The sequence below is a fragment of the Mesocricetus auratus genome, unplaced genomic scaffold (assembly GCF_017639785.1).
Source record: "Mesocricetus auratus isolate SY011 unplaced genomic scaffold, BCM_Maur_2.0 Super-Scaffold_100014, whole genome shotgun sequence".
Taxonomy (NCBI): Eukaryota; Metazoa; Chordata; class Mammalia; order Rodentia; family Cricetidae; genus Mesocricetus; species Mesocricetus auratus.
The window spans coordinates 23,565,385-23,591,503 of NW_024429197.1; the positions used below are offsets into that span (position 1 = coordinate 23,565,385).

At 47.1% G+C, this 26,119-nt stretch overlaps 1 protein-coding gene across 1 annotated transcript in view; it reads left to right on the forward strand.

The window, feature by feature from the left end:
* The window catches only part of Kdm4a (lysine demethylase 4A), a 49,473-nt gene that overhangs the window by 5,071 nt on the left and 18,283 nt on the right, over positions 1 to 26,119 (forward strand). Inside the window, 10 exon segments of the mRNA XM_005083882.4 lie at positions 4,778 to 4,892; positions 6,023 to 6,216; positions 8,441 to 8,490; positions 9,542 to 9,645; positions 9,919 to 10,056; positions 12,179 to 12,423; positions 12,907 to 13,106; positions 15,016 to 15,353; positions 15,355 to 15,387; positions 24,742 to 24,862. Coding sequence (XP_005083939.1) covers positions 4,778 to 4,892; positions 6,023 to 6,216; positions 8,441 to 8,490; positions 9,542 to 9,645; positions 9,919 to 10,056; positions 12,179 to 12,423; positions 12,907 to 13,106; positions 15,016 to 15,353; positions 15,355 to 15,387; positions 24,742 to 24,862 — 1,538 coding nt within the window.

Consider the following 26,119-nt stretch of genomic DNA (forward strand, 5'->3'; position numbering starts at 1 on the left):
AGGCCTAGTATTGCTTCTTCTTCTTCTTCTTTTTTTTTTTTTAGATTTATTTATTATGTATACAGTGTTCTATCTGCATGTTGGCTTGCACATTAGAAGAGGGTATCAGATCCTATTACAGATGGTTGTGAGCCATCATGTGGTTGCTGGGAATTGAACTCAGGACCTCTGGAAGAGTAGCCAGTGCTCTTAACCTCTGAGCCATCTCTCCAGCCCTAGTATTGCTTCTTTTAAAAGAATTTTAAACTTTATTTAATTTTGAGACAGGGTCTTACTTTGTAGCCCTGGGTAGCCTGAAACTGGTTATGTAAAGCAGACTAGACTGGCTTTGAACTCAAAAGAGATCCTCCTGCTGCTGCCTCCAAGCCTTAGGATTAAAGGCACACACCACCACATCTGGCTGTTTCTATTTTATTTTATTTATGGGCAAATATGTGTAAGTATATGCATGCCATACATGAATACAGAACTCAGAGGACAACTTTCAGGAGTCAGTTCTCTCCTTCCACTTTTCCATGGGTTACAGGAATCAAAGTCAGGTAGTCAGGCTTGTCAAAGTACTTTTGCCCGCTAGCCATCTCTCTGGTCCTGGGATTGCTTCTTCATAGCTGTATTACTGAAGAACACTTACCTTGGTTCAGGCATCAGGTTCCCTTTCTGCTCTTTTGTTTGTTTGTTTGTTTGTTTTGAGACTGTCTTGGAACTCTCTCTGTAGACAAGGCTGGCCTCAAACTCATAGACATCAGCCTGTCTCTGACTTCTGGGTGTTGCGATTAAAGGCATGTGCCACCACTGCCTGGCTGTCCATGTTCTCTTTCTAATTAATTTATTGTGGGAGTATGTGAGCATGCATGCTATGGCACTTGTGTGGAAATCTGAAGAACAACTGTGAGAGTTATAGACCCATTCTGACATGGGTCCCAGGGATCAAACTCAAGTCATCTAGCTTGGAGGTAGTCACTTTATATCCACTGAAGCGTCTTGCTGGCCCTTGTTCTTATATAAAGTGGTCCTGCTGTTTTCTCCTCCATAGCAGTCAATTGTTTTCTTTTCAGTTTTTATTTCAGTGTGTAGGTATTTTGTCTTCATGTATGTGTGTGTAAGGCACCATTCAGATGCTGGAAATTGGCCCAGTGTCCTCTGCAAGAGCAACAAGTGTTCTTAACCACTGAACCATTTCTCCCCTACCAGTACTTTATTTTAAAGCCAGGCATGGTAGCACACACCTCTAATGCCAGCCTGGTCTACAAAGTGAGTTCAGGACAGCCAGGGCTGTTACACAGAGAAACCCTGTTTCAAAACCACCCCCCTAAACCCAAAAAAAACAAAAAAGATTTTATTGTACCAGCATGGTGGTGCATGCTTTTAATCATGCCACTTGGGAGGCAGACTCAAGCAGATCTCTGAGTTTGAGGTCCCTCTGGTCTATACAGCAAGTTCAGGACAGCCAGAGCTATGTGTCTCATGCATCCAAAAAATTTTTTATCTTATTTTTGTGTGTTTCTGTGTCTGCACTCATATAGCTACCCTCAAAAACAGGGTGTCAGGCACATCCTGTGGAACTGAAGAATGAGGCTGTTGGAGGCCATCCAGTGTGGGTGCTGGGAACTGAACTCAAGTCCCCAGCAGGATCAGTGAGGCTCTTAATTGCTGAGCCATCTCTCTGCCCCAGTTGCAGTAGGGTTTTTGGCTGGTTTGTTTTCCGTTACTGCTGAAGATGGAACCCAAGGCCTCTTACACATTATCTAGAGATCCAGCCCCAGCAGTGTGGTGGGTCTTTGACTCTGGAAAATTGCATAGTTGTAGAGGAGAAAGTTGGAGGTGAGGCAAAAGGAACTTTTTCTGGATATATCCATTGCACCTACTTTGGTCATTTCCATTCCTCTTCTGTCTGTCATGTGTAGCCAGCTCTGTGTCCCACTGCTTGGATACCCGCACAGAACATGTGAGAGAATAATTACCACTCTGGTTACTGTTCACTAGCCCTCCTTAACTCCTCTTGCTGTATTTTCTTCCCAGTGTCTTTGCTTACTCTGCTTGCTGTTTGCAGGCATTCTTTTCCATGGCTGCTTTTACGGTTCAGCTCTCAATCTCACTCACACTCCCAGAGATGAGCTCTGTTACGGGCCTTGCACTCTGCTCTCCTTCTTGAACTTCTCACTTGCCACTTGGCTCAACCCTGAGGACCCACGGGGATCCCTTCTCCCTCCCTTTCTTTATTCCCTGAGTCTTGTTGGCCTTGATTTCAGTCTGGCAGTTGGAGCTGTACCTTCACTGAGCAAGGCCAGTTTTAAGTCTTGAGTTTGCCACCTTCACACTGGGCACAATTAGGGCACCTTATCATCACCCTCCCTCCCACCTCAGGTGCCTTTGACTCTTTGCTTTTTCATCTTGGGTTTGTTGAACTCCTAAAACATCTACATCGCTGGCCAGCTTTTTGGCTAGTGAGTGAATTTAGGCAAAAGTCTGAAGTGTACGGTGCCGTGGATTGAAGTCTGAACCACCCCTCATGTCTACTCTCAGCTGTGTCCTGGGCCAAACTTACCTGCTTTTTTTCCACACAGGGCCCATCAAGACTTCATGCTCCTCTCTGTCATCTTTTTTTAAAAAAAAGAAAACAAAACTGTGTGTGTGTATTTGTGTTGCCTGATGTATATATGTGCACCACATGCCAGAAGAGGACATCAGAATGCTCGGGACTAGAGTTACACATGGCTGTGAGCCACCATGTGGGTGCTGGGAATCTAATCCGGGTCCTAGAAGAGCAGCCAGTGCTCTTAATTGCTGAGCCATCTCTCCAGCCTCCTGCCATCTCTGCTTGTCATTACATGTCAGTTTTTTCCTTCTTCCTGCACTTTTTAATGTTAAATTACCCAGCTTACCACCTTCACTCCAGTGTGCTTTTACATTTTTTAAAAATTTTATTTACTTTTTTGTGTGTGTTGCTAGGGCCTAAAGCAAGCTTTTACCGCTGAGCTACATTTTCACCATCCACCCTGATAAAAAAACTTTTTTGCCTCTAATTTCTATTGTTGCTAAGTACTTTTACCCGAGTACTGCTTTCAGTCCCTTTGATTATCTGTTAGACTCTGGGAATACAGCAGTGACTAGTGAGCTATTAGGAGCAGTTTCCTTGCCATTAGTGTAGACACGCTGGCGTTGTTCCATGGCCTCTGCTCTCCACATCCTGGAGGGTTTGGTGTGTGGATGTAGCTGGATTTGTGTCTTTGGTTTTTGTGTTTGTGAGCCTGTCCTCCCCTGTCACTCTAGACTCTGCAGGGTATGACAGCCTCTCCAGAGAGGTGAGGATATCATGTTCCTAAGACACAGTGGGTCACATCTGTGCCTGTGACCTTTCCCCAGCTTCCTCCTGTCCATGGCCTCCAGAGGGAGATGCTGTGTATTAGACTGGCCTGGAATAGACTGTAACCCAGGTAACCCAGGCTGGCTTTTACTCATGTGGTGATTCTGTCTGATCTCCTGAGTGTGCAGATGGGACCGTATTAGGGCTTAGAAGGCCAAGATTGTTTGCTTGTTTTGTTTTGTAAAGCAGAACAAATACAGATCTATTAAAGAAAAGGGAAGAAAACAGCTTCAGAATGAGAGGTCCAAAGGAAGGAATATTTTCTAAGTTTAAACTTTTTATTTTATGTGTAAGGGTGTTTGCCCACATGTTTGTTTGCATACCAAGTACTAACTTAGGCCAGAAGAGGTGTCAGGTCCCGGAACTAGTGTTATGGATGGTTGTGAGCTACCATGTAGGTGCTCTGGACCACTTATCTCTCCAGCCTTGGAGGGTTGTGCTTTTGATTTTTGTTTTTCCAATTTTTCAAGACAGGGTTTCTCTGAAGCTTTGGCTGGCCTAGAACTTCTTTAAACCAGGCTGGCTTCAAACTGAGAGATCTGCCCACCTCTGCCACTGCCTGGCAAGCAGTGCATACTCTTAACTGCTGAGCCATCTCTTCAGCCCCTGTTTTGTTTCTATGAGACAGTGTCTTGTGTAGCAGAGGCTGACCGCATTCTGATTTTTTACATGCCTCCCAAGTACTGGGGTTGCAGGCATGTTCAAACCATGCTTGGTTTGAAACAGAGCTTTATGCGTGCTAGGGAAACACTGTTATCAACTGAGCCACATTCCCAACCTTGCATATTGTTCTTTTGCCATGTTTAGTTGTCCCTGGAATAGTGGCTTGTATCTTTTTTTTTTTTAAGGATTTATTTATTTATTATGTATACAGTATTCTACATGTATGCCTGCTGGCCAGAAGGGGGCACCAGGTCTCATTGTAGATGGTTGTGAGTCACCATGTGGTTGCTGCGAATTGAACTCAGGACCTCTAGAAGAGCAGTCAGTGCTCTTAACCTCTGAGCCATCTCTCCAGCCCCAGTGGCTTGTATGACTCATAATAGCTAATAAACTTATTCTCCTGTTGTCTTAGTTACCTTTCTGTTGCTGTAATAAAGCACTGTGACCAAGGTAACTTATAAAAAGTGTTTAATTGGGCTTATGGTGTCAGAGGGTTAGAGTCGGTGATGACAGAGCAAGGCATGGTGGCAGGGACAGCTGGTAGTGCCCATCTCAGATGGCAAGAGGGGTCAGAGCACACTGAAGGATGAACAGAGGCTTCTGAAGCTCTCAGGCTGTTCCCCAGGGACACACCTCCTCCAGGAGGCCGCACTTCCTAACCCTTCCCAGTTCTACCAACTGAGGGCCAGTATTCAAACACGGTTTTGTGGGACCTGTAAATGGCTAACATCTTTATTTTATTTTTGGAAGGTACTGTACCCCACGGTACAGTGAATTTGAAGAACTTGAGCGTAAATACTGGAAAAACCTCACGTTCAATCCTCCCATCTATGGTGCAGATGTGAATGGTACGCTCTATGAAAAGGTGAGGCCACTAAGAACCCTACAGTTTTTGCCCGGCACACAGTAGGTACTTTGCCTGGCATTCAGTAGGTGCTTGAAAGCTGGTGAATGGGCAGATGAACAGACCAGTTCTCTTCCACCGATTTGTGGTCCTCTCTTCCTTGTTGCAGCTCTGCATGTGACTGAATTTTGTGTCTCCCACACTGCATATGAATTGGGTGCTGTGGTGTCCTTTTCAAGGCTTGTGCATAGTCTGTGGGTGGTAGGTGATGAGCTCTCGAAAGGGCGGGGGAGAAGGAGCAGCGTGGTTTCTGCAGGAATAGGCTCTGACTAATCAGATGGAAGGGTGGGAATTGAAGAGCTTTCTCCAGTGAGATTCTGTAACAGCTATTTTAACTGCTTTTACTGGCTTGGCTTTTTTGGGCTAACAAATTGCTTTACTATGGTAGAAGGGTGAATATTTGGGTCTGTCTTTATGGTAAATAAAAAACCTATAATGCTTTTCAGGGGTTGTCTCTCGGATTGATTTTAATGTTAAGTTTGTTGATGTCACATGTGGAAGGTGACAGGATGGTGCAGGGACAGGTCCAGAAAGAAGTGGGTGCCAAGGTCCACGTGGAGGGACACCTGGTGGGGTGGAGGGTGGGGAAGGTGACGGCTGCAAGTCCCTGAGGTGGAGGTAGAGCAGCAGGGAGCAGCATTCTGGAACCTGCTTGGGTTCTGAAATGACATTAGAACTTAGGGAAAGGATGTGGGTTCCGTCAGGGTTGATGGCCATTTCACTGGCCCTTAATTATTTTTAAATTTTACTTCGTATTTTTTCCAACTTTTTTATTTTCTAATTTTACCTACATACCTTCCATCCATCTGTGTGTCCATCATCCCCTTCCCCCCCTTTTTTTTTGTGACAGGGTCTAACTGTGTAGACCTGGCTGCCTAGAACTTGCTATGTAGACCAGACTGGTCTTGAACTCATAGAGATCCACCTGCCTCTGACTCTTATGCAGGAATTAAAGGTGTGTGCTTCCATGCCTGGCTATTTATTTATTTTGAATGTGGTGGTTTTGATAATCCACATTTTAGTCAGCAGTGACAGGTCCCCCAAGACCCCTGCATTTAAGTATGTGTCCTGAGCTGCTATTTCCTTGGCAGCATGTTGATGAGTGGAATATTGGCCGACTGAAGACTATCCTGGACCTGGTAGAGAAGGAGAGTGGGATCACCATCGAGGGGGTTAACACCCCATACCTGTACTTCGGCATGTGGAAGACATCGTTTGCCTGGCATACAGAAGACATGGACTTGTACAGCATCAACTACCTGCACTTCGGAGAGCCAAAGTCTTGGTAAAGTCACCACACTTCTGTCAACACGTGGCTTCTGAGTCTTCATACACATGGGAAGTGTGGATTCTGGGTACCAGCTTTGGGATGGAGCTGGCATTCTGCATTGAGTTATGCTTTGGGAGCCCAGAATGCCTTTGAGTAGCAAGTTCTATTTTTGTTCTTTGTTCGGGACAGGGTCTCAACCTTGTGGCCCGGGTTGGCCTTAAAGTTGAGGTCGTTCTGCTTCAGCTTCCCATGGGTTGGAATGAATAGGTATTTGCCTCCGTGCATGGCTGAACAGAGGGATTTAGAGAACAGAGTGTTTAAATATGTACAAAACCATGCTTAATATGATGGTGGAGTTACTCAAAGTCATGGGGCTGTTCCAGGCTTGCTGATGTTTTTCGATTCTCTCTTCTCATTGGCCTGAGGCTTTTTTTATTATTATTATTTATTTATATATATATATTTATTTATATTTATATATTACCTGGTTGTCCTGGAACTGTGTAGATTAGGCTGGCCTCAAACTCAAAAGATCCACCTGCATCTACCTCCCAAGGGCTGGGATCTAAGGCGTACACCGCTGTGCCCAGTTCCTGGGACATTTATTAAATTTACTCTTCATATGTTAGGACTATTTCTTTGCTTATGGAAAAGTGATTTGGTGTGCAGCAAATGCAGCTATGCTGAACATGTTCCCACTTTCCACATATTAGGGGAGACCGCATACTGCCCTGTCTCTCGCTGTCTGCCTTTAGTGGAGGCTCTGCCTGTGACAGCAGTGAGCAGCACATGTGAGGCACTCGGCCTACAGATAGGAGGCTGGTCAGGATACACCAGGAAGCACAAAAGTGACAGCATGGTGAAGGAAAGGCTGAGGAAGGACTCGCAGGTGGGCTGAGGACAAGAGATGGCTTTTGAAGTGAGAATAGGCTGGGACCTGGGAAGGAGGTGACAGCTGGATGGAATGGTGGTAGGCAGGGAGGAGGGGATGAGGGGAACACTGCCCAGGCTTGAACTGCAAGTGCAGAGCTTTGATTGACAGAGGACACGTGCGCTTAGAAGTCCACTGATGCTGTGTCCCACCGTGCTGAACTGAAATAGTCCTCAGTACAAATTGTGAAGGGTAAAATAAGGTAACGGAATAGGAAGTTTAGCAGTGTTGTAGAAGTTTTACATACTAAATAGTCTTTTTATTTTTATTTATTTTTTTTTTGGTTTCGAGACAGGGTTTCTCTGTGTTGCTTTGGAGGCTGTCCTTGAACTCACTCTGTAGACCAGGCTGGTCTCAAACTCAAAGGCATTTGCCTGCCTCTGCCTCCCTAGTGCTGGGAGTTTTAAATAGTCTTGGGTGGTTTTATTTTCTTTGTTTTTCCATAAAGAGCAACTCTGTGATGTCTAGACACCACATCGCATGGAGGAGTAATTAATCACTGGGTAATCAGTGTATGGTAGAGAAATGGGTTCATCCGCAGGACAGGGCCAAGTCTCAAGGTGCCCAGTCCTTGGTCGCCATGTTTCCCATTCCTCCAGCCTCTCCATCAGGCCTTTCCAGGAGCATTGTGAAAACCTTCACAGCAATGTCATGGCCCCTCCCCAACATCCATGAAACAGTTTTATTATGGGGTACTTTAGTAAGGAGGGAAACGTCGTGTTCTGTGAATTCTTAGCCAGTGCATGTCTTGTTAAGTGAACATAGAAGAAATAAGTTCATACTTCTATGTGGGTTCACTACTCCTTTGTCTTAAAGTCAGATACCTCATTTCCATAGATTGTTTTTTAGTGTCCCCAGTGTAACTCAAGCTGGCCTTGAATTCTTTATCTTCCTATCTCAGCCTTTTAGTTTTTCTTTGCTTGAGGTGTTCTGAGGAAAAATATATTTTAAGCTTGGCATGGTGGAGCACACCTTTAATCCCAGCACTAGGGAGGCTGAGACTGGCAGATATCTGAATTTGAGGCTAGCCTGGTCTATATATTGAGTTTCAGGCAAGACAGGACTCAACCCCTTCCCCTGCAAAACTATTTGTAGCTGGCACATAGTGATTATACATATTTATGGGCTGTAGTACCATATTTCAGTACATGTAGGTTGGGGGATTTGACAAACATCACCTCAGACATTTGTTGTTTCTCTGACCTGGGAGCCTTCAGGATCCTGTCTGTTCCTTCAAGGTGTTTGTGAGTGAGTGCAGCCTCTTCCCCTTGTCCTCTGCTGGTGTCTGATGTTACAATGTGATTACAGGTACTCTGTTCCACCTGAGCATGGGAAACGCCTGGAACGTCTTGCCAAAGGTACTGTATTCCCTCTGGAGACAGGGTCAGCCTTTTCCAGATTAACTCCCTGCCATGAAATGTCCATTCTCTGTGGTCAGATAGATGACCTGTGACCTTTTACAGGCCTGTAGGTGGGATGGGTGTATGAGCTCAGCTGCTATATCGCACACTGTAGTGAAACAGGCCCAGTCTGAGGCTTTCTTAGTCATCTGAGGAGGACTTGGTTGGTCCTTTTTGTACTCTCTGCTGCCAATTCTCTAAACCTCAACCATGAAGTGACTTGGTCAGGTTCTCCTCACCAAGTTCCAAATGTGAAAGCCCAAATTGAGTTACTATTTAGGTGTAGGGGTGTGGAGAGAGAGAGAGAGAGAGAGAGAGAGAGAGAGAGAGAGAGAGAGAGAGAGAGAGAGAGAGAGAATATCAAACTGTCCATGTGGTGTGCTCCCTTTCAAAGGTTAGGGGTACAGAAGACTTGGTCTTCAGGGCCTGGAGAAGGTTGTAAGTAGTTCTCAGCTCTGTAAGAACAAAGGTGGCTTTGAGTGTCTAAGCGCTGCCAGACTGATTACCCAGGTAACCTCCTCCTGGGAGAGCTGGCAGCTAGCTCTCCAGAGGTCTCACTCTGCTTAGAATGAGCAGTGGCACCCCTCCCTCCCCTCCCTCTCTCTTTTTTGGCCAGGTATGGTAGTTGATGCCTTTAATTCTAGTAAAGGCAGACTGATTGCTGTGAGTCCCTGGCTACACAGTGACCGCATTTTTTGTTTGTTTGTTTGCTATAATTTTAATTTACATGCTTGAGTGTGTTGTGTGTCTGTGTTTGTGGAGGCCAGGAGAGGGTGTTGGATTCCTTGAAGCGAGAGTTCTAGGTGCTTGTGAGCTGTCTTCCATGAGTACTGGTAACCAATCCCAGTACTCTATAAGAGCAGTAAATGCTCTTAACTGCTGAGCTGTTCTCAGCATCTCTCTGATGACTGTCTTTATCATTCCTGAGATGTGCAGCTGTGAAGTGACTTCAGGATCCCAGAGCTGGGCAGAGCCTCCTCTTAATACAGACCTCCATCCTTTCACACAGGCTTTTTCCCAGGAAGTGCTCAAAGCTGTGAGGCCTTTCTCCGCCACAAGATGACCCTGATTTCCCCATTAATGCTGAAGAAGTATGGCATTCCCTTTGACAAGGTGACCTGCCTGTGGTTCTCAGAGAAGTGGTGGGCGGAGTAGTTCCCATCTCTAGGGTGGAGGTTGATAACGGTGGCTCATGTGCTCTCCTGCTGCTGAGGGCAGGGCGGCATTAATTGGGAAGAATGAGTAGTTGGGCTCTTAGTGATTCAAGACCTGGCGGTTTTGACTTAGCCTTGGCTGATCAGCTAAGTGGTGGCAAAGAGACACTCAGGAGCCCAGCTCTATCCTCTGCCATGTGTGGCAGTTGCTTTAAGCCCACTTTTTGTTCAGGTGACCCAGGAAGCTGGAGAGTTTATGATCACTTTCCCATATGGTTACCACGCTGGCTTCAACCACGGCTTCAACTGTGCCGAGTCTACCAATTTCGCTACCCGCCGATGGATTGAGTATGGCAAGCAAGCTGTACTGGTAAGCCTACTTCATTTGTTCCGTAACAAGATCGGCAAAAGCGTCTGGTTGAAGAACTTCTTGTCCGAACTTTTTTTTGAACTGTTGGAACCTGGAACAGTTGCTGGGAATGTGGGGGTGCCAGCATTGTGTGTCCATAAAAGCTCATTTTTTGTTGTCTCTCATTCTATAGCCCTGAAACATTGTAGTCCGGGCTTGCTTCAAACTCTAGGCAGTCTCCTGTGTATTGGATTATAGGTGCATGTCATCATTTGTGGCTTTTTTTTTAATTTAAAAAAATTATATTTTTAGCAGGCTGGATGGGGCATTTATTACTAAACATAATTTGGTGGGGTGTAAGGCAGCACAGTGTAAGCCCCCAAGAGTGTAGGGCCTTCCACTTGTCCAGGGCACCATGATTGGGGATGTATTTGACCCTTGGCTATCATGGATGAGTGACTTCTCAGCCACCATGTCTTCAAATTAATCCCCATTTAACTTGGTGAAACCCCACTTCTTTAAGATACGGATCTTCTGGTGACCAGGGAACTTAAACCTGACTCTAGGCAGGGCTTCAATCAAGTGTTTCGTATTCTGCAGCTTGGTGAGATGGACAGGAAAACCTGGCCAATATGAAGCCTGGCCACTGTGCTCTGAGGCTTCCCAAAGGTACCCAGCATACCTATCAAGAGCCTGGGGACAACATTGAGTTAGGGCAACCCATATAAGAACCACTTCCAAGGAGGCTGCTATTTGTAACCACTGCATACCATGACCTGGTTACCTTAATTAGCTGAATTTTTTTCACTCTATGAGCATGTAGAGTATGTGTTGTTAACTGTTAATATCCTAGGCTATTTGCATGTTAAACAAGTGTTTACCACTAAACTATATCCTCAGCCATTTTTGTAGCTTTTTAAAGACAGGGCCTTTTTGGGCGGCATTTGGGAGACAGAGGCAGGTGACTCTCTGTGAGACCAACCTGGTCTACAGAAAAACGCTGTTTTGGAAAAAAAAAAAAAAGACAGGGTCTCACTACACCAGGTTGCCCTTGAGCTCACAGGAGATCTTCCTGTCTCTGTCTAGAGTACTGTGATCAAAGACATGCACCACCACTCCCAGCCTCAGCCCCCCTTAAGTTTTATTTGGGGGCCTGGAGAGATGGCTCAGTGATTAAAAGCGAGGGAACTGGGTTCAAGTCCCAGCACCCACATGGAAGCTCACCACTGTCTGTCACTCCAACTCCAGGAGTTCTGACACCTTCAAACAGATACACATGCAGACAAAACACCAATGCACACAGAAGATAAAGAAATAGGTTAAAGGCTTTCTTTTTTATGTATCGGGTCTTGTCTTGCTTCCTTAAACTTGTGATTCTCCTGCCTAAGCCTCCCTCCCAGACAGCTTGCTTTCTTGCAAGCACCACTACTGAGTTAGACTTCTCTCCTGCACAGTCCTTAGGGGCTTGCTTTATTATAGACCAGCAGTGGGGTCTAGACTGTTGGCCCAAAATAGTAAGCTTGCCTGTTTGGTCCCAGCTTGGATAGATGTTCAGAGGCAAGTGGCTGTTCACCATTGGGGAAATGTCTGCAGATTTTGTCTTTACCGTTCTTTTTAGACCCATTCAGTTTGGTTGGCTGAGCCTAGTGCTATGCATTCTGCTTTTGTTTTCCTGTTTGCTGAAACTTGAAGACTCTGCAGGACAATGAACCCTCACCCTGGGAACCAAAACATAAGCTTCAGTGTTGGCTAAAATTGGACTATTAAATTTGTCATATTATTGTACAGATAATGGATTTCACCTTGTCACTTTTTCTTTTTAGAGACAGGATTTCACTATATAGCCCTGTTTGAACTGGAACTCACTATGTATACCAGGCTGGCTTCAAACTCAGAGAAATCCACCTGTCTGTGCCTCTTGAGTGCTAGGATTAAAAACATGCATTATTACACCCTGCTTTACCATGTCATTCTTATATATGTTAAAAATGTACTTGGTCCTATTCCTCCCATTGCCTGCTCTTGTGTCCCACCCCCAGCAGTGTGGCTTTAAACCTTCTAACGCTTTAGTCTGGGTAGGTGGGGGTGGGACATGGAGAGGTGGATCTGACAGTGTGCTCTCATGTTCGCTCTCCCGTGGCAGTGCTCCTGCAGAAAAGATATGGTGAAGATCTCCATGGATGTGTTTGTGCGGAGGTTCCAGCCCGAGCGCTACAAACTGTGGAAAGCGGGGAAGGACAGCACTGTTATCGACCATACTCTGCCCACACCAGAAGCTGCTGAGTTTCTGAAGGACAGTGGACTACCCCCAAGAGCTGGGAATGAGGAGTGCCCAGAAGAGGACATGGAAGGGGTCGAGCAGGGAGAGGAGGGAGATGTAAAGAGAAGGTACTGGGCAAGCTTGGCCTTGGGGGGGGGATGGCTGCCACAGTTTGATTGTTGTTTGGACTACAGTACTTCCTTGTGGTTCTTGCTAAGGAATGAGGGTGGTGAGCCTGTGCTGTGCCCAGAGTCAGTTTTCCTCAGCATCACTAAGTGTCTTCTGAAAGAAACATGTGGTGGAAGCTAGACACCAGCTCAGGAATACGGAGTGGCATCTGACTTCATCAGGGTCCTGGCCAGAGGATCTGTGCACATAGGGAAAGATGGGAGGGACACTGTGGGGCTGTCTCGTCTAGGTCTAGTCCAGGTGCCCCACCAGGTATCCTGCATGCCCCATCTCGGTCCTCACAGTAGATGTCCAAGGTAGACAGCAGTATCTGCACTTTCAGACGGTGGGATGGGCTTTGCTTTGGGTTGTGTCGGCATGAGTGAATGCATTTGGGGGAATGGGTGTACAGATGGGCTCTTAGGTTTGCCTTCTCCTTGCAGCCTGGCCAAGCACCGAATAGGGACAAAGCGACACCGAGTCTGTCTTGAAATACCACAGGAGGTGAGCCAGAGCGAACTCTTCCCCAAGGAAGAGCTGAATTCTGGACAGTATGAGCTGACGGAGTGCCAGGCCACCCTCGCCCCAGTGAGGCCCACCCACAGCTCCGTGCGGCAAGTCGAGGATGGCCTTCCCTTCCCAGGTGAGCTGACAGTGCTGGTTTGTCCACAGCCCTAACTGACAGCTGTCTGTTGTGGGGTCAATGTTGTATTGAGTTGCAGAGTCAGAAGAAACAAATGTGAGAGGCTGGTTCGTGAGCAGACCTGCACTGGAATGCGAGAAGTATTTTGCTTGGGGACATGCAGGGCAGGCCAGACACGGGAAAAGACTCAGGGAAACACCAAAGACTTCCATGAAGGTCATTTTAGTAATATGAGGTAGGCAGATGTCACAGGAGCCAGCCAGCCCTGCTGATGGAAAGTACTGTCTGGAGCTTTGGGTGCTTCCCTCTAAATCTGATACTGGGTTAGGAAGGGTGAGTGCAGGGTGTGACCAGGCTAAATAAGAGGGGTGAGATGCTGGAGGGTGCTGCCCTTTTACTTAGATACTTCATTTATTTATTTGTTTTGGGTTTTCGAGACATGGTTTCCCTGTGGCTTTGGAGGCTGTCCTGGAACTAGCTCTTGTAGACCAGGCTGTCCTGGAACTCACAGAGATCCGCCTGCCTCTGCCTCCCGAATGCTGGAATAAAGGCGTGCGCCACCAATGCTCGGCTTTTTTTTTTTTTTTTTTTTTTTTTTGTATTTTTAAAAACTTTAGTTATGGGGCCAGGTAATCACAGCACTTAGCCAGGGGCAGGTGGATCTCTCAGAGTTTGAAACGAGTTGGGACTACATAGTGAGAATCTGTCTCCATCCAAAAAGGGGAAAGAAAATTTTACTTATTATTGCGTGTGGTTTGCATGTATGTGCGCTCACACGTGTGTGCATGCGTGCACCACAGAGGAAAGCTGGGTGGGGTGTGTTCTCCTTTCACCTTTATGTGAGTTCCCAGATTGAACCTAGGTTTGCCAGGCTTGTGCTTTTACCTGCTGTGCCATCTCACTGGCTCTTATTTTATTATTTATTCATTTTTATCTTTAATATTTTGAGATAGGCTCTATGTATCCCTGCCTATCTTGGAACTCTCTGTGTAGCCCACAAGATCTGTCTCAGCCTCCTAAGTGCTGGTATTAAAGGTATGTACCACCACACTTGGCTTATTGATTTTTGAAGCAAGGCCTCACTGTGTAGCCCAGCCTAGCTTTGAACTGAAGACCCTCTTGCCTCAGGCTCCTGAGTGTTGGGGTTATAGGCATGTGCCACTGATCTTGGTTTGTTTTTAGTAATTGTCTTCCTCTGTACCCTGACTGGCCTTCAACTCAATGGCTTTCCTCCTGCCTCTCAAATGCTGGGATTCTAGGCAAACACCACCATGCCCAGCCTAAAAGTCTTAACTAAATATAACTATATGTGTTGGAGAAGTACAGTGTCTTCACCAAATCAGGTGCCTGCCACTGTAGCATTTGTTCACTTAGAGGCTGGAGGACCACGTGTTTTTGGAGCAGGTAACTCCCAACAGGCACCAAGTCTAAATTTATTAGGGCTAGGCTTATCTTGGGCTTGAAGAAATCTGCTTACTCTATGCCGAGGTTTGTCTGATGGCTGGAGAGCACTGTGTTACTGTGCGGAGTGTCTGATGGCTGGAGAGCACTGTGTTACTGTGCGGAGTGTCTGGTGGCTGGAGAGCACTGTGGACTTGCGCTTTGTAGAGTTTCTTTTGACTCTGGCAGCTGGACTGCTGCTGAGCACACACCTGTGAGGAACAGCAGCAGCCACTTGCTCATAACCCTGTCATGTTGAGTTGTGATAGCTTATGCCCAGGACTTGGATTGAAGCCCCTAAGAAGAAATGGTAAGATCCTCAGCTAGCACGGAGAGAAAGCAGTTGGGGGCTCTAGCGGTGAGCACTGAGTCTTGATCACACAGTGGCCTGGTTGGTTGTCAGTCTTTGCCATCCTGCTTCCAACAAGGAAGCTGGCTCTGTCTGATATGATATGCACCTGTGTTTCAGATTACTCTGACTCCACTGAAGTCAAATTTGAAGAGCTGAAGAATGTCAAACTAGAAGAGGAGGATGAGGAGGATGAGCCCGAAGCAGCCGCCTTGGACCTTTCTGTGAATCCTGCATCCGTAGGAGGACGCATTGTCTTCTCAGGTTCCAACAAGAAGTCCTCTTCCAGCCTGGGCTCCAGTTCATCCCAGGATTCAGTTTCTTCCGATTCTGAAACCAGCGAGTCTGTCTCTTGTCAAGGCCAGGAGAAAACAGGAGTTCTCACCGTGCACAGCTATGCCAGAGGGGATGGCAGGGCTGCCACAGGAGAGCCGAGTGTGAAGAAGAAGCGTAGTGCCCCCCCGGAGCATCAGCGAGCAGGAGCTGGCAGAGGTACAGGCTCTGCAGTGCTGTGGGAGGCCACTGCCCCGAGAGGCAGCCTGTGCCCGAGGGGGCCTGTGAGGGGGAAGGTGCTGCAGGTGTGGGGGAGGGCAGGGGAGAGGCCCCCCTCTGTCTCACCTTACATCTACTGCCTGCAGTGGTTGTGTCAGAATGCCAGGTGACAGTCCCTGTCTTCCTCTTTCTCTGTGTGTGACTGTTGATCCAGAGGACCGCATCTCAGCAGCAGCAACAGGGACAGAGCAGTGCAAATCCTAAGCTTGGTTGGATGTGCTGGGAGCCCTTCCTCTGACTACTTGCCTAGAGCAGAAAGATTTGGATGGATGGCAGTGGTTGCAGCCCAGGTGTTTGGGGTTCGAGATGAGGTGGCATCTTAGTCACTTTTATTGCTGTGAAGAGACACCGTGACCAAGGCAACTCTTACAAGTACTTACAAAAAAAGCATTTGAGACTTATAGTTTCAGAGATTTGGTCCTTCATCATGCCAGGAAGCATGGCAATGGGTGTGATGGCGTGGACTTCATCCTGATCTGCAGGCAGAAAGGGAGACAACTGGTCTTGGCCTGGGCTTTTGAAACCTGAAAGCCCACTCCCAGTGACACACTTCCTCCAGGCCACACCCCTAATCCTTTCAAACAGTTCCACTGCCTGGTGACAAAGCATTCAAATATATGCTCCTATTGGGGGCTTTTTCATCCAAACCGTCACAGTGGCCTTTCTCACCCTGATATTCAGGGGAAATTTCACTGCTATATGGAATCCTAGCTTGTCGTTGATAGATACTCCTTTTGGAGACCAGGACAGATTCCTAAAACTCTACATGGAAATGTTTGGGTCTCTTCCTAGTACCCACTGTTTCACCAGAGGCTTTTTTTTTCTTTCTTCCTTTTGTGTACTGTGGCTCCTGGCAGGTCTGCCACGCTGAGAGGATTCCTATTGGCTACAACGGATTCATCTCTCCCAGTAACCTCTTTTCCCTAGCCTCATAGCTTGCATGGTTGATTACAGTAAGGGTAAAGGGTGGCGAGCTGGGATGATGGTGCACACTTGTAGTCCCAGCTTTGAGAGGTGGAGGTAGGAGCAGTAGCTCATGGTTGTCCTTGGCTACATGATGCATTTGAGGCCAGCTTGGGGCTCAATAGGCCTTGTCTTAGAAAAACAATAAGAAGAGGCTAGTGAGATTGGTTAATAGGCAAAGATGCCTGCCACAAAGATCGAAAGTCTGTTTCTGAGCCCACACAGAAGGATAGGGCCAACTGCTGATGTTTCTGACCTCTGTCCGCATGTGTGCTGTGGTAAATGAACATCCGCCTGCCCGCCTGAGGGGCTACATTCCTTTCCCTGTGCTTGCATAATAGAGTGAGAGCTCACCATGTAGCCCTAGCCGGCCTTGAACTCACAGACCACCTGGCTTTCTGTTCTACCTTCATATTAAGTAAGTTGTTTGGTTGGATATCTTTGAAAAATAGGAATGCTTGTGAGTTTGCTGTCATCCTTCCATGTGGGCCATGTTGATCTTCCATATGGTCCAGGTTTCCCTAGTTTTGCCTTTTGCTTCTATTTAAGCTTTCTTTGCACCTTATCCTTTTAAAAATATTATTTATTTTAAATTGTGTGTATTTGTGGGTTTGTGCAAGTGACGGCAGGTGCCTCGAGAGGCCAGAGGTGTTGAGTTGCCCTGGAGCTGCACACAGGTGAGTGAGTAGTCCACATGGTGCTAGGAGCTGAATTTAGTCCACTCTAACACAGCAGCTGTGCTCTTAGCTGCAGAGTCATATCTCCAGCGCCTTGTTCTTTTCTTTTTCTTTTTGATAGGATCTTGTCATGCACATTTTTTCAAGATTTGAGGGGAGGGTTGCATGTGTATGTATGAATGTGATGAGTGGGGGCCTGTATACTGTGATACTTGTGTAGGGGTCAGAGGACAACTTTCAGGAATCAGGTCTCCTTCTACCCTGTTAGGGTGGGTTCTCTCTCTCTCTCTCTTTTTCTCTCAGTAAAAGCAGTGAAGTTTAATTAGTTAAAACCAAGTTTCAGGAGCCAAGTACTGAACATCTGGGAGAAGTACACCACACGCTCCCTGTACATATGCCATTGTGCCTTCAAGCAGGGTGGGTTCTCTTGCTGCTGCTCTTCATGCTACATGGCCTGAGAACTTCTGGGTAGGTCTGTTGATGCCTCCCGTCTTGCCTTAGGAGTGTTGTGGTTACAAATACCTGCCACCACATCGGGTCCCAATGGGTTGTAGGATGGAACTCAAGTCATCAGGTTTTTGTGGCAAGTATTTTTTACCTGACGGGTCATCTCTGGCCCTGGATCTTGCTATTTGATACAGCTCAGTCTGACCTTGAACTTCTCTACTCCCTGACTCCTGCTTCTGCTGCTTATGTATCACCCCTTCTTTTTAAAACTCAGACAGACATCATTAAGGTTCTCACTAAGTTGCATAAGCTGACCTGGAACTCACTATGTAGTCTTTTTCTTGAGATTCTCTAGCCCTGGCTTGGAATTATAGTTTTCACCATCTCCTGTGTATCTTATCTTCTGTTTGTTTTTTTTTAAGGAACGCTCTGCTTTTTATTAATATTTGTTTGGGTTGTGAGCCGAGCTACACAGAGAAATCCGTCTCACAAAACTAAAATTGTTTTTTCAGTTAGTTATTCATTTTGTGGGTAACTTTGTGTACATTTGGGAGCACGTGAGCCGTGGCGCACAAGTGGAGGTGAGAAAACTTTTGGGAGTCGGTTCTCTTCTCTTCTCCCATTGTATGGATCCCATGGATCAAACTCACAGGTTGTTGGGCATGGTGGGTAGCACCCCTGCCCTCTGAGTCATTTCACAGCCCTCCCTCATCTTGTCTTTCAGTGCCCAGATAATTTTCTCCACTTCCTCTAAGTGTCGTGACTCAGTTTCGGTATACTTCGTGCGTGCATCTCATAGTGATTGCAGGCTAATGAATTAATAACCACCATGCTTCCTTCTGGCTGCCTTGGCCAGTGCTCTCTATACCCCCTAATGCAGTACCCACAAGAGAACGCTTTTCACCTAGGGAACTTTCTTAACCCCTGCAGCTGCCACCTTGTATTTCCTCACAAGTCCTCAGGTGCCAACCCACCCTGCTGTGACACAGCAGTTCACCTCGTCTGTCCTCTGCTTGCAGAATTCTGACTTCTGGCTGGTCACTGTCCAAAGAGTAGCTAGCAAATAGCAAAGATGTAATAGATACTAAATATTTTATGAACATCATTCAGGTATTACTGTAAATTAATTCTACTGGAGTTTTTTGGTGTGTTTTTCATGTTTATTTTTGGAGAGCCTGCAGCAAGCCAATAAATACTAGTCATCTCCTTTTTTTCCTGTATTTGATATCAATTAAGTGATGGATTAAAAAAATGGGTTAGATGTCATCTTGTTGCTAGCTAATATGATTGAACAAAATGACTTTTTTAACCTGTGGGCAAATGGTCCTGCTCTTCTTTCACTTTCAAATAGATGGATGAACTAGGGACAGGCAGTCCTGGATGTCCACAGGCTGTATTGCCTCACCACATGGTGAGGTTGCAGACTAGCGTGTACTGCAGAAGGCAGATTGCAACTCATTGATGCATACTCTGCATCCATGACGTGGACAGCGGCCAAGATGCCTTTGCCATCGTGATCCACAGGGTAGGGAGGCTTCTCCTTAGATGCCTCCCTCTCAGGCCTGCTGAAAGCCTGCTGCGTGCTTTCAGCTTGTCTCTTTTCTTTGTGGACTCTCACAATAATTCCTTTCTCTGCGCTGGCAGTGTGTGCTGGCAGCTTTGAGCCGCTTAAAGTTCTCCAAAAGGTGTTGTCCTACTCACCTGCTTGCCTAACCCTTGTAGTCAGTAGGGCCCATGTTCTGTGGGCCAGCACTGCCTTCCAGGACCTCCGGAGCTCCTTGAGAATTGAGTGTGGACAGAGAGTTGCATGTGGTTTCAGCACTGGGTGACACTGAGTGACCAACTCCCATTGGAAGAGCTGGCAGCCTAGCTGGGCTGAAGGAGTTCAGGATGTCAAGAAGGGGGAAGTTTGGAGGAATATAACAGGTGGTAGACAGAACAAGATTGGAGCAAGAATCTGGGAGAGGAGGGTCATCTCTTCTTCATGTACTGATAGCCACACTAACGTCAGAGCATCATGGGGTCTGCTCTGCATGCTCTGCCTGGAGACTGGAAATCTGCAATCTGCTTGGAAGTGCACAAAGATGGAGCGTGAGTGCTGTTGTGAGCATGCATGAGGGTGCTGCCGTGCAGGTCGGACCTCAAGTTCCTGCTGGACCTGCTCCATCCGCTTTTACTGCTTTAAAACCAGGTGCCATATCACTTCTCTCTTCCCTCCACCCCCTCCTCATCCTCTCCCTTCTCCCTCACCCCCCAGACAGGGTTTCTCTGTGTAGCCCTGGCTGTCCTGGAACTTGATCTGTAGGTAGACCAGGCTGGCCTTGAAACTCACAGAGATTTGCCTGCCTCTGCCTCCCAAGTGCTGGGATTAAAGGAGTGCACCACCAACGCCCGTCCTCATATCACTTCTTTCTTTAATATTTTTATTTTCTTTTTGGTCTCACTGTGTATCACTGGCTAGCCTGGAACTCACTGTGTAGACCAGGCTGTCATTGAATACACAAAGATCCACCTGCTTCTGCCTCCCTAGTGCTGAGATTAAAGAACTGTGCCACTACATCCAGCTTATATTTATTTATTTTACACCAAGAAAGGAGGAAACACAATTTAAAGAAGAAAAGCCCTCGATGGTGGCGCTCACCTTTAATCCCAGCACTTAGGAGGTAGAGACAGGTAGATCTCAAGTGTGTTCCAGGCAGCCAGGGCTACATAGAGAAACCTTGTCTCCAAAAAGCCAACCAAAAGAAAAAAAAAGCCCCTTGGGAAGCTGCTCCTTTGGTTTGAGAGATAGTAAGAATAGAGCTGGACTGTGGTGACAGGGTCGGGGCAGGAGATGCACCTGAGTTTCTGGAACATAGGAACCCAGGACTGGGAGACAAGTTGGCCTGCCATGTAGTACAGCTCAGGCACCTCAGACTTTGGCTTGATTTCCTGGAGAGGCAAGGGTGTTGTTATCTGTGAAAAATAGAGATTCAGAGAAAACTGGAGGGTTTTTAGTGTTTGGTGTATAGTGTTTTAGTGTTTAATGTTTGGGAATGTTTGTGAGGTGTGCTGAAGATGTAGAGTATATTTGGCCTGCAGGCATGTAGGGAGTCACTAGGAGATTGAAGGTCAGGCTTGTTTTAGTGAGAAGCCAGCATCACGTCTGATGAGGTTGGCAAGGAGGCTCAACAGCTTTGCCCATCCCTGAAGAACTGAAAGCACTGTCTGTGTATTTGGGAATATCGGGGTTCCTGAGAGCACCGCTCTCCTGGTGTTCTCAAGTTACATAACTGGGCCACTTGCTGACACCCACATCCAGGCTCTATCCAGAGTTATCTGGTAAGCTAGTTTTGGTGACAGCATCCTGCTGAAGCACCAGAGCAGTAGGGTCCCCACAGCTCCAGGAGCCATGGGGGTATGTCTGCTGCAGAAGTGCTTGCTCAGACAAGGCTGGCAATGGTGGCAGCTTCTGTGCAGAACAGGCCTCTTTGGCAACACTGTCTACAACTCTGTGTTGCGTGTTAGAAGAGGACACAGAAATTTCTGGAACCTGGGGCCCAGGTTTATTGCCGGCAGGGGTCTGGAAAATTCTGCACAAGGTTCCTGGCCCCTTTTTGACTGTTGCTGTTGCTGTGTGTGCCTTAAGGTGATTATGTTGGTCCTATCCAGATGATCTGGAATAATTCCCCTGCTTTACAGTCACCTGATTATCAGTCTTAATTCTCCTTTGTCATATTAACATGCTTACAGGGTTAGGGTTGTGGACATTCTGCTTGTCACTTTTTTTTTTTTTTGAGGCGGGGTTTCTCTGTGTAGCCCTGGCTGTCATGGAACTTGCTGGCCTTGAACCTGGAGATTTGCCTGCCTCTGCCTCCCTGCTGAGATTAATGGTGTTCACTGCCACTGCATGGCCGCCATATGTCTTACTATCTCCATTTTAGCAGCTGCTTTTCTCCCTTGCTCCAGACCATGCTTAGGTCCCCATCCTAGAGGCCGCTCCCTTGCTTTCGTTGTTCCTCTCCAAGATGGGCTGAGGCATGAGTCCTTCCTGTTCTTACTGTCTGCTGGGATGAGCAGACAGCAGGTCTAGACATCCCGGTGGCCGTGTGTTCTGGGCTCCCCTCTGCTCTGTGAGCCTTCTGAAGTCTGGGACTCCATACTTACTGTTTGCGGGTCGCTCCTGTGAGCCTTCCCAGCTCTCTGCAGCTGCATGGCCCTCGTGCGCCGCCTCCTTGTCTACTGCCGAAGTCTGCTCCTCGGTCAGCTGACCTCCTGCCAGGGTCCCATCCACTCCCATTGTAGTTCTGTGGTTTGGTTTTCACTTGAGATGGGAGTGTCACAGCATTGCCCAGCTGACTTGTGGCTTTAAACGATCCTTCTGCCTCAGTCTCCCAAGTGGGATGACAAGTACATGCCACAAAACATAGCCATAACCTGAATATGAACCTATGCTGAGGAGTCTCGGGTGCACGGTTCCTGCTCTGACTTCTTTTCCAACATTTCTTACCGCCACACTTGGATTCACAAGCATTGTGCCATGCTGCTTGTTTAACTGATTCTGTTGTCACTGACTTTATCCCAGTGAGCCGTCTTAGCTCCTCTACCCGTTCTAACCCAGTCTAGATTCTTCACTGCTCTCATTGCATTTCCCCTAGTATCTGCCACAGGCCAGGTTTAAGCCTGTCACTGAGGTGTGCTCAAAGTAGGAAGTACCAGAATATTATAAATTTTATGATTAGTTATACATTTAATTTTTAATGATTTTTGCCTTTATTTTATCCCTTTATAGGCAATTTAAAATGTGCAGAATTAGGTCAGCCACAGGGAAATAGTTGTTTTTAGGAAATGAGGCTAGAATCTCTCTAAAAAAGTGAAATCTGGCCGGGCATTGGTAGTACACGCATTTAATCCCAGCACTTGGGAAGCAGAGGCAAGTGGATCTATGAGTTCAAGACCAGCCTGGTCTATAGAGCGAGTTCCAGGACAGCCTCCAAAACAATACAGAGAAACCCTGTCTCGAAAAACCCAAAAAGAAAAAAAGTAAAATCTGGTGCTGGAGGGATGGCTCAGTGGTTAAGATCACTGGCTGCTCTTGCAGAGGACCAGTTCAATTCCTAGCAACCACATGGTGGCTCCCAATCATCTGTAATTTCAGTTCCAGAGGATCTGATGCTCTCTTCTGATCTCTGGGCACATGGTACACAGTCATAAAGGCAGCAGACATTCATATACATAAAACAAAATAAATATCAAAAAATAGTGAAATCCTACTCACTTGAAAATTGTGAATCATGAGACGGGGATGCGGCTCTGTTGGCAGTGTGTCCAGAATTCTATCCCTAGCTCTGCTTAAACATGTACAGTGGTGTGTACTGTGTAACCCCAACATTTAGGAGGTGAAGGTAAGAAGAACAGGAATTCAACGTTATCCTCAGCCTGGGATACATAAGGGCTTCGTCTCAAACTAAACAGAACAAACAAAAGCCCCAAAAGAAGCATGCGAATCCAAGAGAAAGCTGCTTGGGTAGAAGGGAAATGGTACCCAGAGCCCCTCCTGCTCACCGCAGTGGTGGCTATGGAGAGGCCTTCCTCACACACGTGGTTTTATGATGCAGAGGGTTAAGTCTGGCTCTGTCCGTGCCCTTTGTACACTAGAAACCCACTACTTTGGGCACACTGTAGTTGGGATCTGTTTGGAAGATTGATTGTGTGTCAGAGGTAATGCCTTCTAAACACCCTCACTCTTCTCCTCATTCCTGTGTATGCCATGTACCTTTCACGCAGGGAGACTAGATCCTGTCCTGTCAGCCCATTGCTCTACACCTCCATTCCTAAGAGGTCTCTGCACATAGAAAGGGTCCAGTCAATGTTTGTTGGACACTAACCTGTTGGTAAACTTGTGTTTGCAGAAACAGGTGTTACTCTGTCTGAATGTGGCCTGTAAAGAATTGTTTTCTCTTGAGAGCTCAAGTGGTGTTCTCAGGCTCGGAATATGCTCTGTATTCTACGGCCCAGGACACCTCACCTCTAAAGTGGCCCTGTAGTGCCACCACTTTTTTGTAGATCGGAAGCATTAGTTTAGTTAGTGTTGGAAAGTGGCCGACTTCTAGGCCTCATTTCCTCGTTTAATGGTTTCGCCAAGCCCGTGTCTCGTAATGTCAGTACAACCAATTTTGAAGTATGTTGATTAAAAAGGAACTTACGGAGTATTCGTCAGTCCTGTACTTCTTAGACCTAATTATGTTTGCTCGGGGATGGTGTGCGGTGTGAAATCAACCTTCCCTTAGCACCTTCGTCCAGAGGGCAGACTCTGTTTCCTCCTTGGAGCAGAGGAAACTTTCCTCTCGGGTGTTGGCAGTGGCCACAAGACTGCAGGTCTCAAGGGTGGAAGGTGCAGCTTGAGCTGGGCTGTTGTCCTTGCAGTGGCTTCGGTGCCCTCATCCTTTGTCTGGTAGGTTCTCGTATGGATGGCCCTGCGCCCTGCACATGCAGTGTAACAGGTGCTGACCTCCCAGGGAAAGGGGCGCTGTGTTTCATGGCAGCGACCTTAAGGTGGGAGGGTTCCTGGCTTGTCCTCTTGTTCAGGCATCTTCTGGGAAGGCCAGGAAGCAAGACATAAGCAGATTTTTGCTCTTAAATACTAAAATACACTAGTATAGTTTGCTTGGTACTGTGGCATATGCTTTTCTAAGATATGTTTTTTTTAATGGCTTTAAATTTTCATTTTTTTCATTTTACACGTGTGAGTGTTTGGCCTCCATATATGTCTGTGCACCACGTGTGTACAGTGCCTCAGAGTACAGAAGAGATACTGAGTTCCCTGGAACTGGAGCTTAAGATGATTGTGAGCTGCCGTGTAGGTGTCAGGAATAGAACCCAGGTCCTTTGGAAGAGCAGCTAGTGTTCTTAACTATTGAGCCATCTCTCCAACCCCAAGACAGTGTGTGTGTGTGTGTGTGTGTGTGTGTGTGTTCGACTTTACATTTTCTTGTTTCCAATGTCCCTCTTCCCCTCCGCTCCCGTTTCCCTCCAGTTCTCTTGAATGCCCTGCTTCCCTCCCTCTCATTTTTGAGATGATGTACTACGTATGTAGCCCATGCTGCCTTTTATTCTTTGTCCTAACACTTCAGCCTCCCGAGTGGTAAGACTTACAGGTGTTTCCAGGTGTGTGTCATCATAACTCCCTCCGGTTTCATCACTGAGCTGATTTCCCTGGTTTGCTCAGGTTGCCGATGAGTACATGCTTTCCCTGGAGGAGAATAAGAAGACCAAGGGTCGCCGCCAGCCCTTAAGCAAGCTCCCGCGCCATCACCCGCTCGTGCTGCAGGAGTGCGGCAGTGATGACGGTAAGTCTTAATCTCTCCCTCTCACGAGAAGGAAAGCAGTTCACTACGGTGAGGCTTGTTCTCACAGGGCAACAGAGGTCAGGGGTGAGCCAGGGCCCGAGGCTTTAGCTCTTCAGGCAGAGGACAGCACTGTCTTTTGTGTCTGGCTTGTGAATGAGTTTTCTTTACTTATTCGTTCGAGATTGGTGGACTGTGTTACATTACAGGGTAATTGTATGTAGGTTCTTTCCTTTCTTCAACTAGAATGTATAAGGCTGATTTTTTTTCCGGGATAGTTCATTCTGTCAGTGATGCCAAGCCCTGTGCTGGATATGTGCATACAAAGCTGGCTAAGATATGCCCGTGCCCTCACAATGCTTGGAGAGTAGTGAGACAGACTGGTAAAGAGATTGAAGAAAAGACTCACATCTAGGCTGAGGGGACAGAATGAGTAAACAGGAGGAATGGGAGCACCAGTGCAGAGGAACTGTCATCGGGGCAGCCTGGCTCATCAAGTTCAAGGGCACGGCTACAGATTGAAACGAGCTGGAGGAGCAAAGTGGCAGTGAGGCTGGGTGTTCAGCCCTACTCATGAGCCTACATGAGCGTTTTCTCACGGGCAGCTTAGAGCCATGGAAGTGTGTTTGAAGCAGGGTAGCAACACAGTCAAGTTGGTATTAGGAGGGCTGCTCCTAGACCAGCTAGGCTAGGATGCTGGTGACAGGGATTGGAGAAGTGGAAGTGTCGCAGAGAGTCAGCTGGAGTGGGAAGAGTCTGGAGAGCTGTGAGGGTGGTCCCCAGGGAGAACGATGAGTTGATGGCCTCCTTGGTGTCTTAAGGCTTCTAGATGACTTAGGAAACCCGGTTCATGTGGATAGAGGATGTTGACATGGGAAGATACAGATGTGGTTTTGTTTGTTTGTTTGTTTTGTTTTTTAGATGTGTTTTGTAGGGTTATTTTTAAATATAGGGGTCTCCTTGAGAAGGCAGAGAAGGGCGAGCAGAGGCTGGGGATGACTGGGCAGAGGAGCCTGGGAAGGAGACAGAAAAGGGAACTAAAGACTTACACAAGGAGAAATGGGAAGTGTGGCTCTGAAGCTCATCTTGACAACAGCAGGGTGTGGTCACCTCGGCTGCCTGGAGCAGAAAGAGGATGCTGGCAGGCCTGGGCGGGTACTGGCATCTGCACTCTTGTGGAAGCAGAGCTGCCTGAGCAGTGATGCTCTCTCTGGTGCTGGGTACTCTGTTCCCTCTCCCCTCCTCCATGTGCTTCAGTTT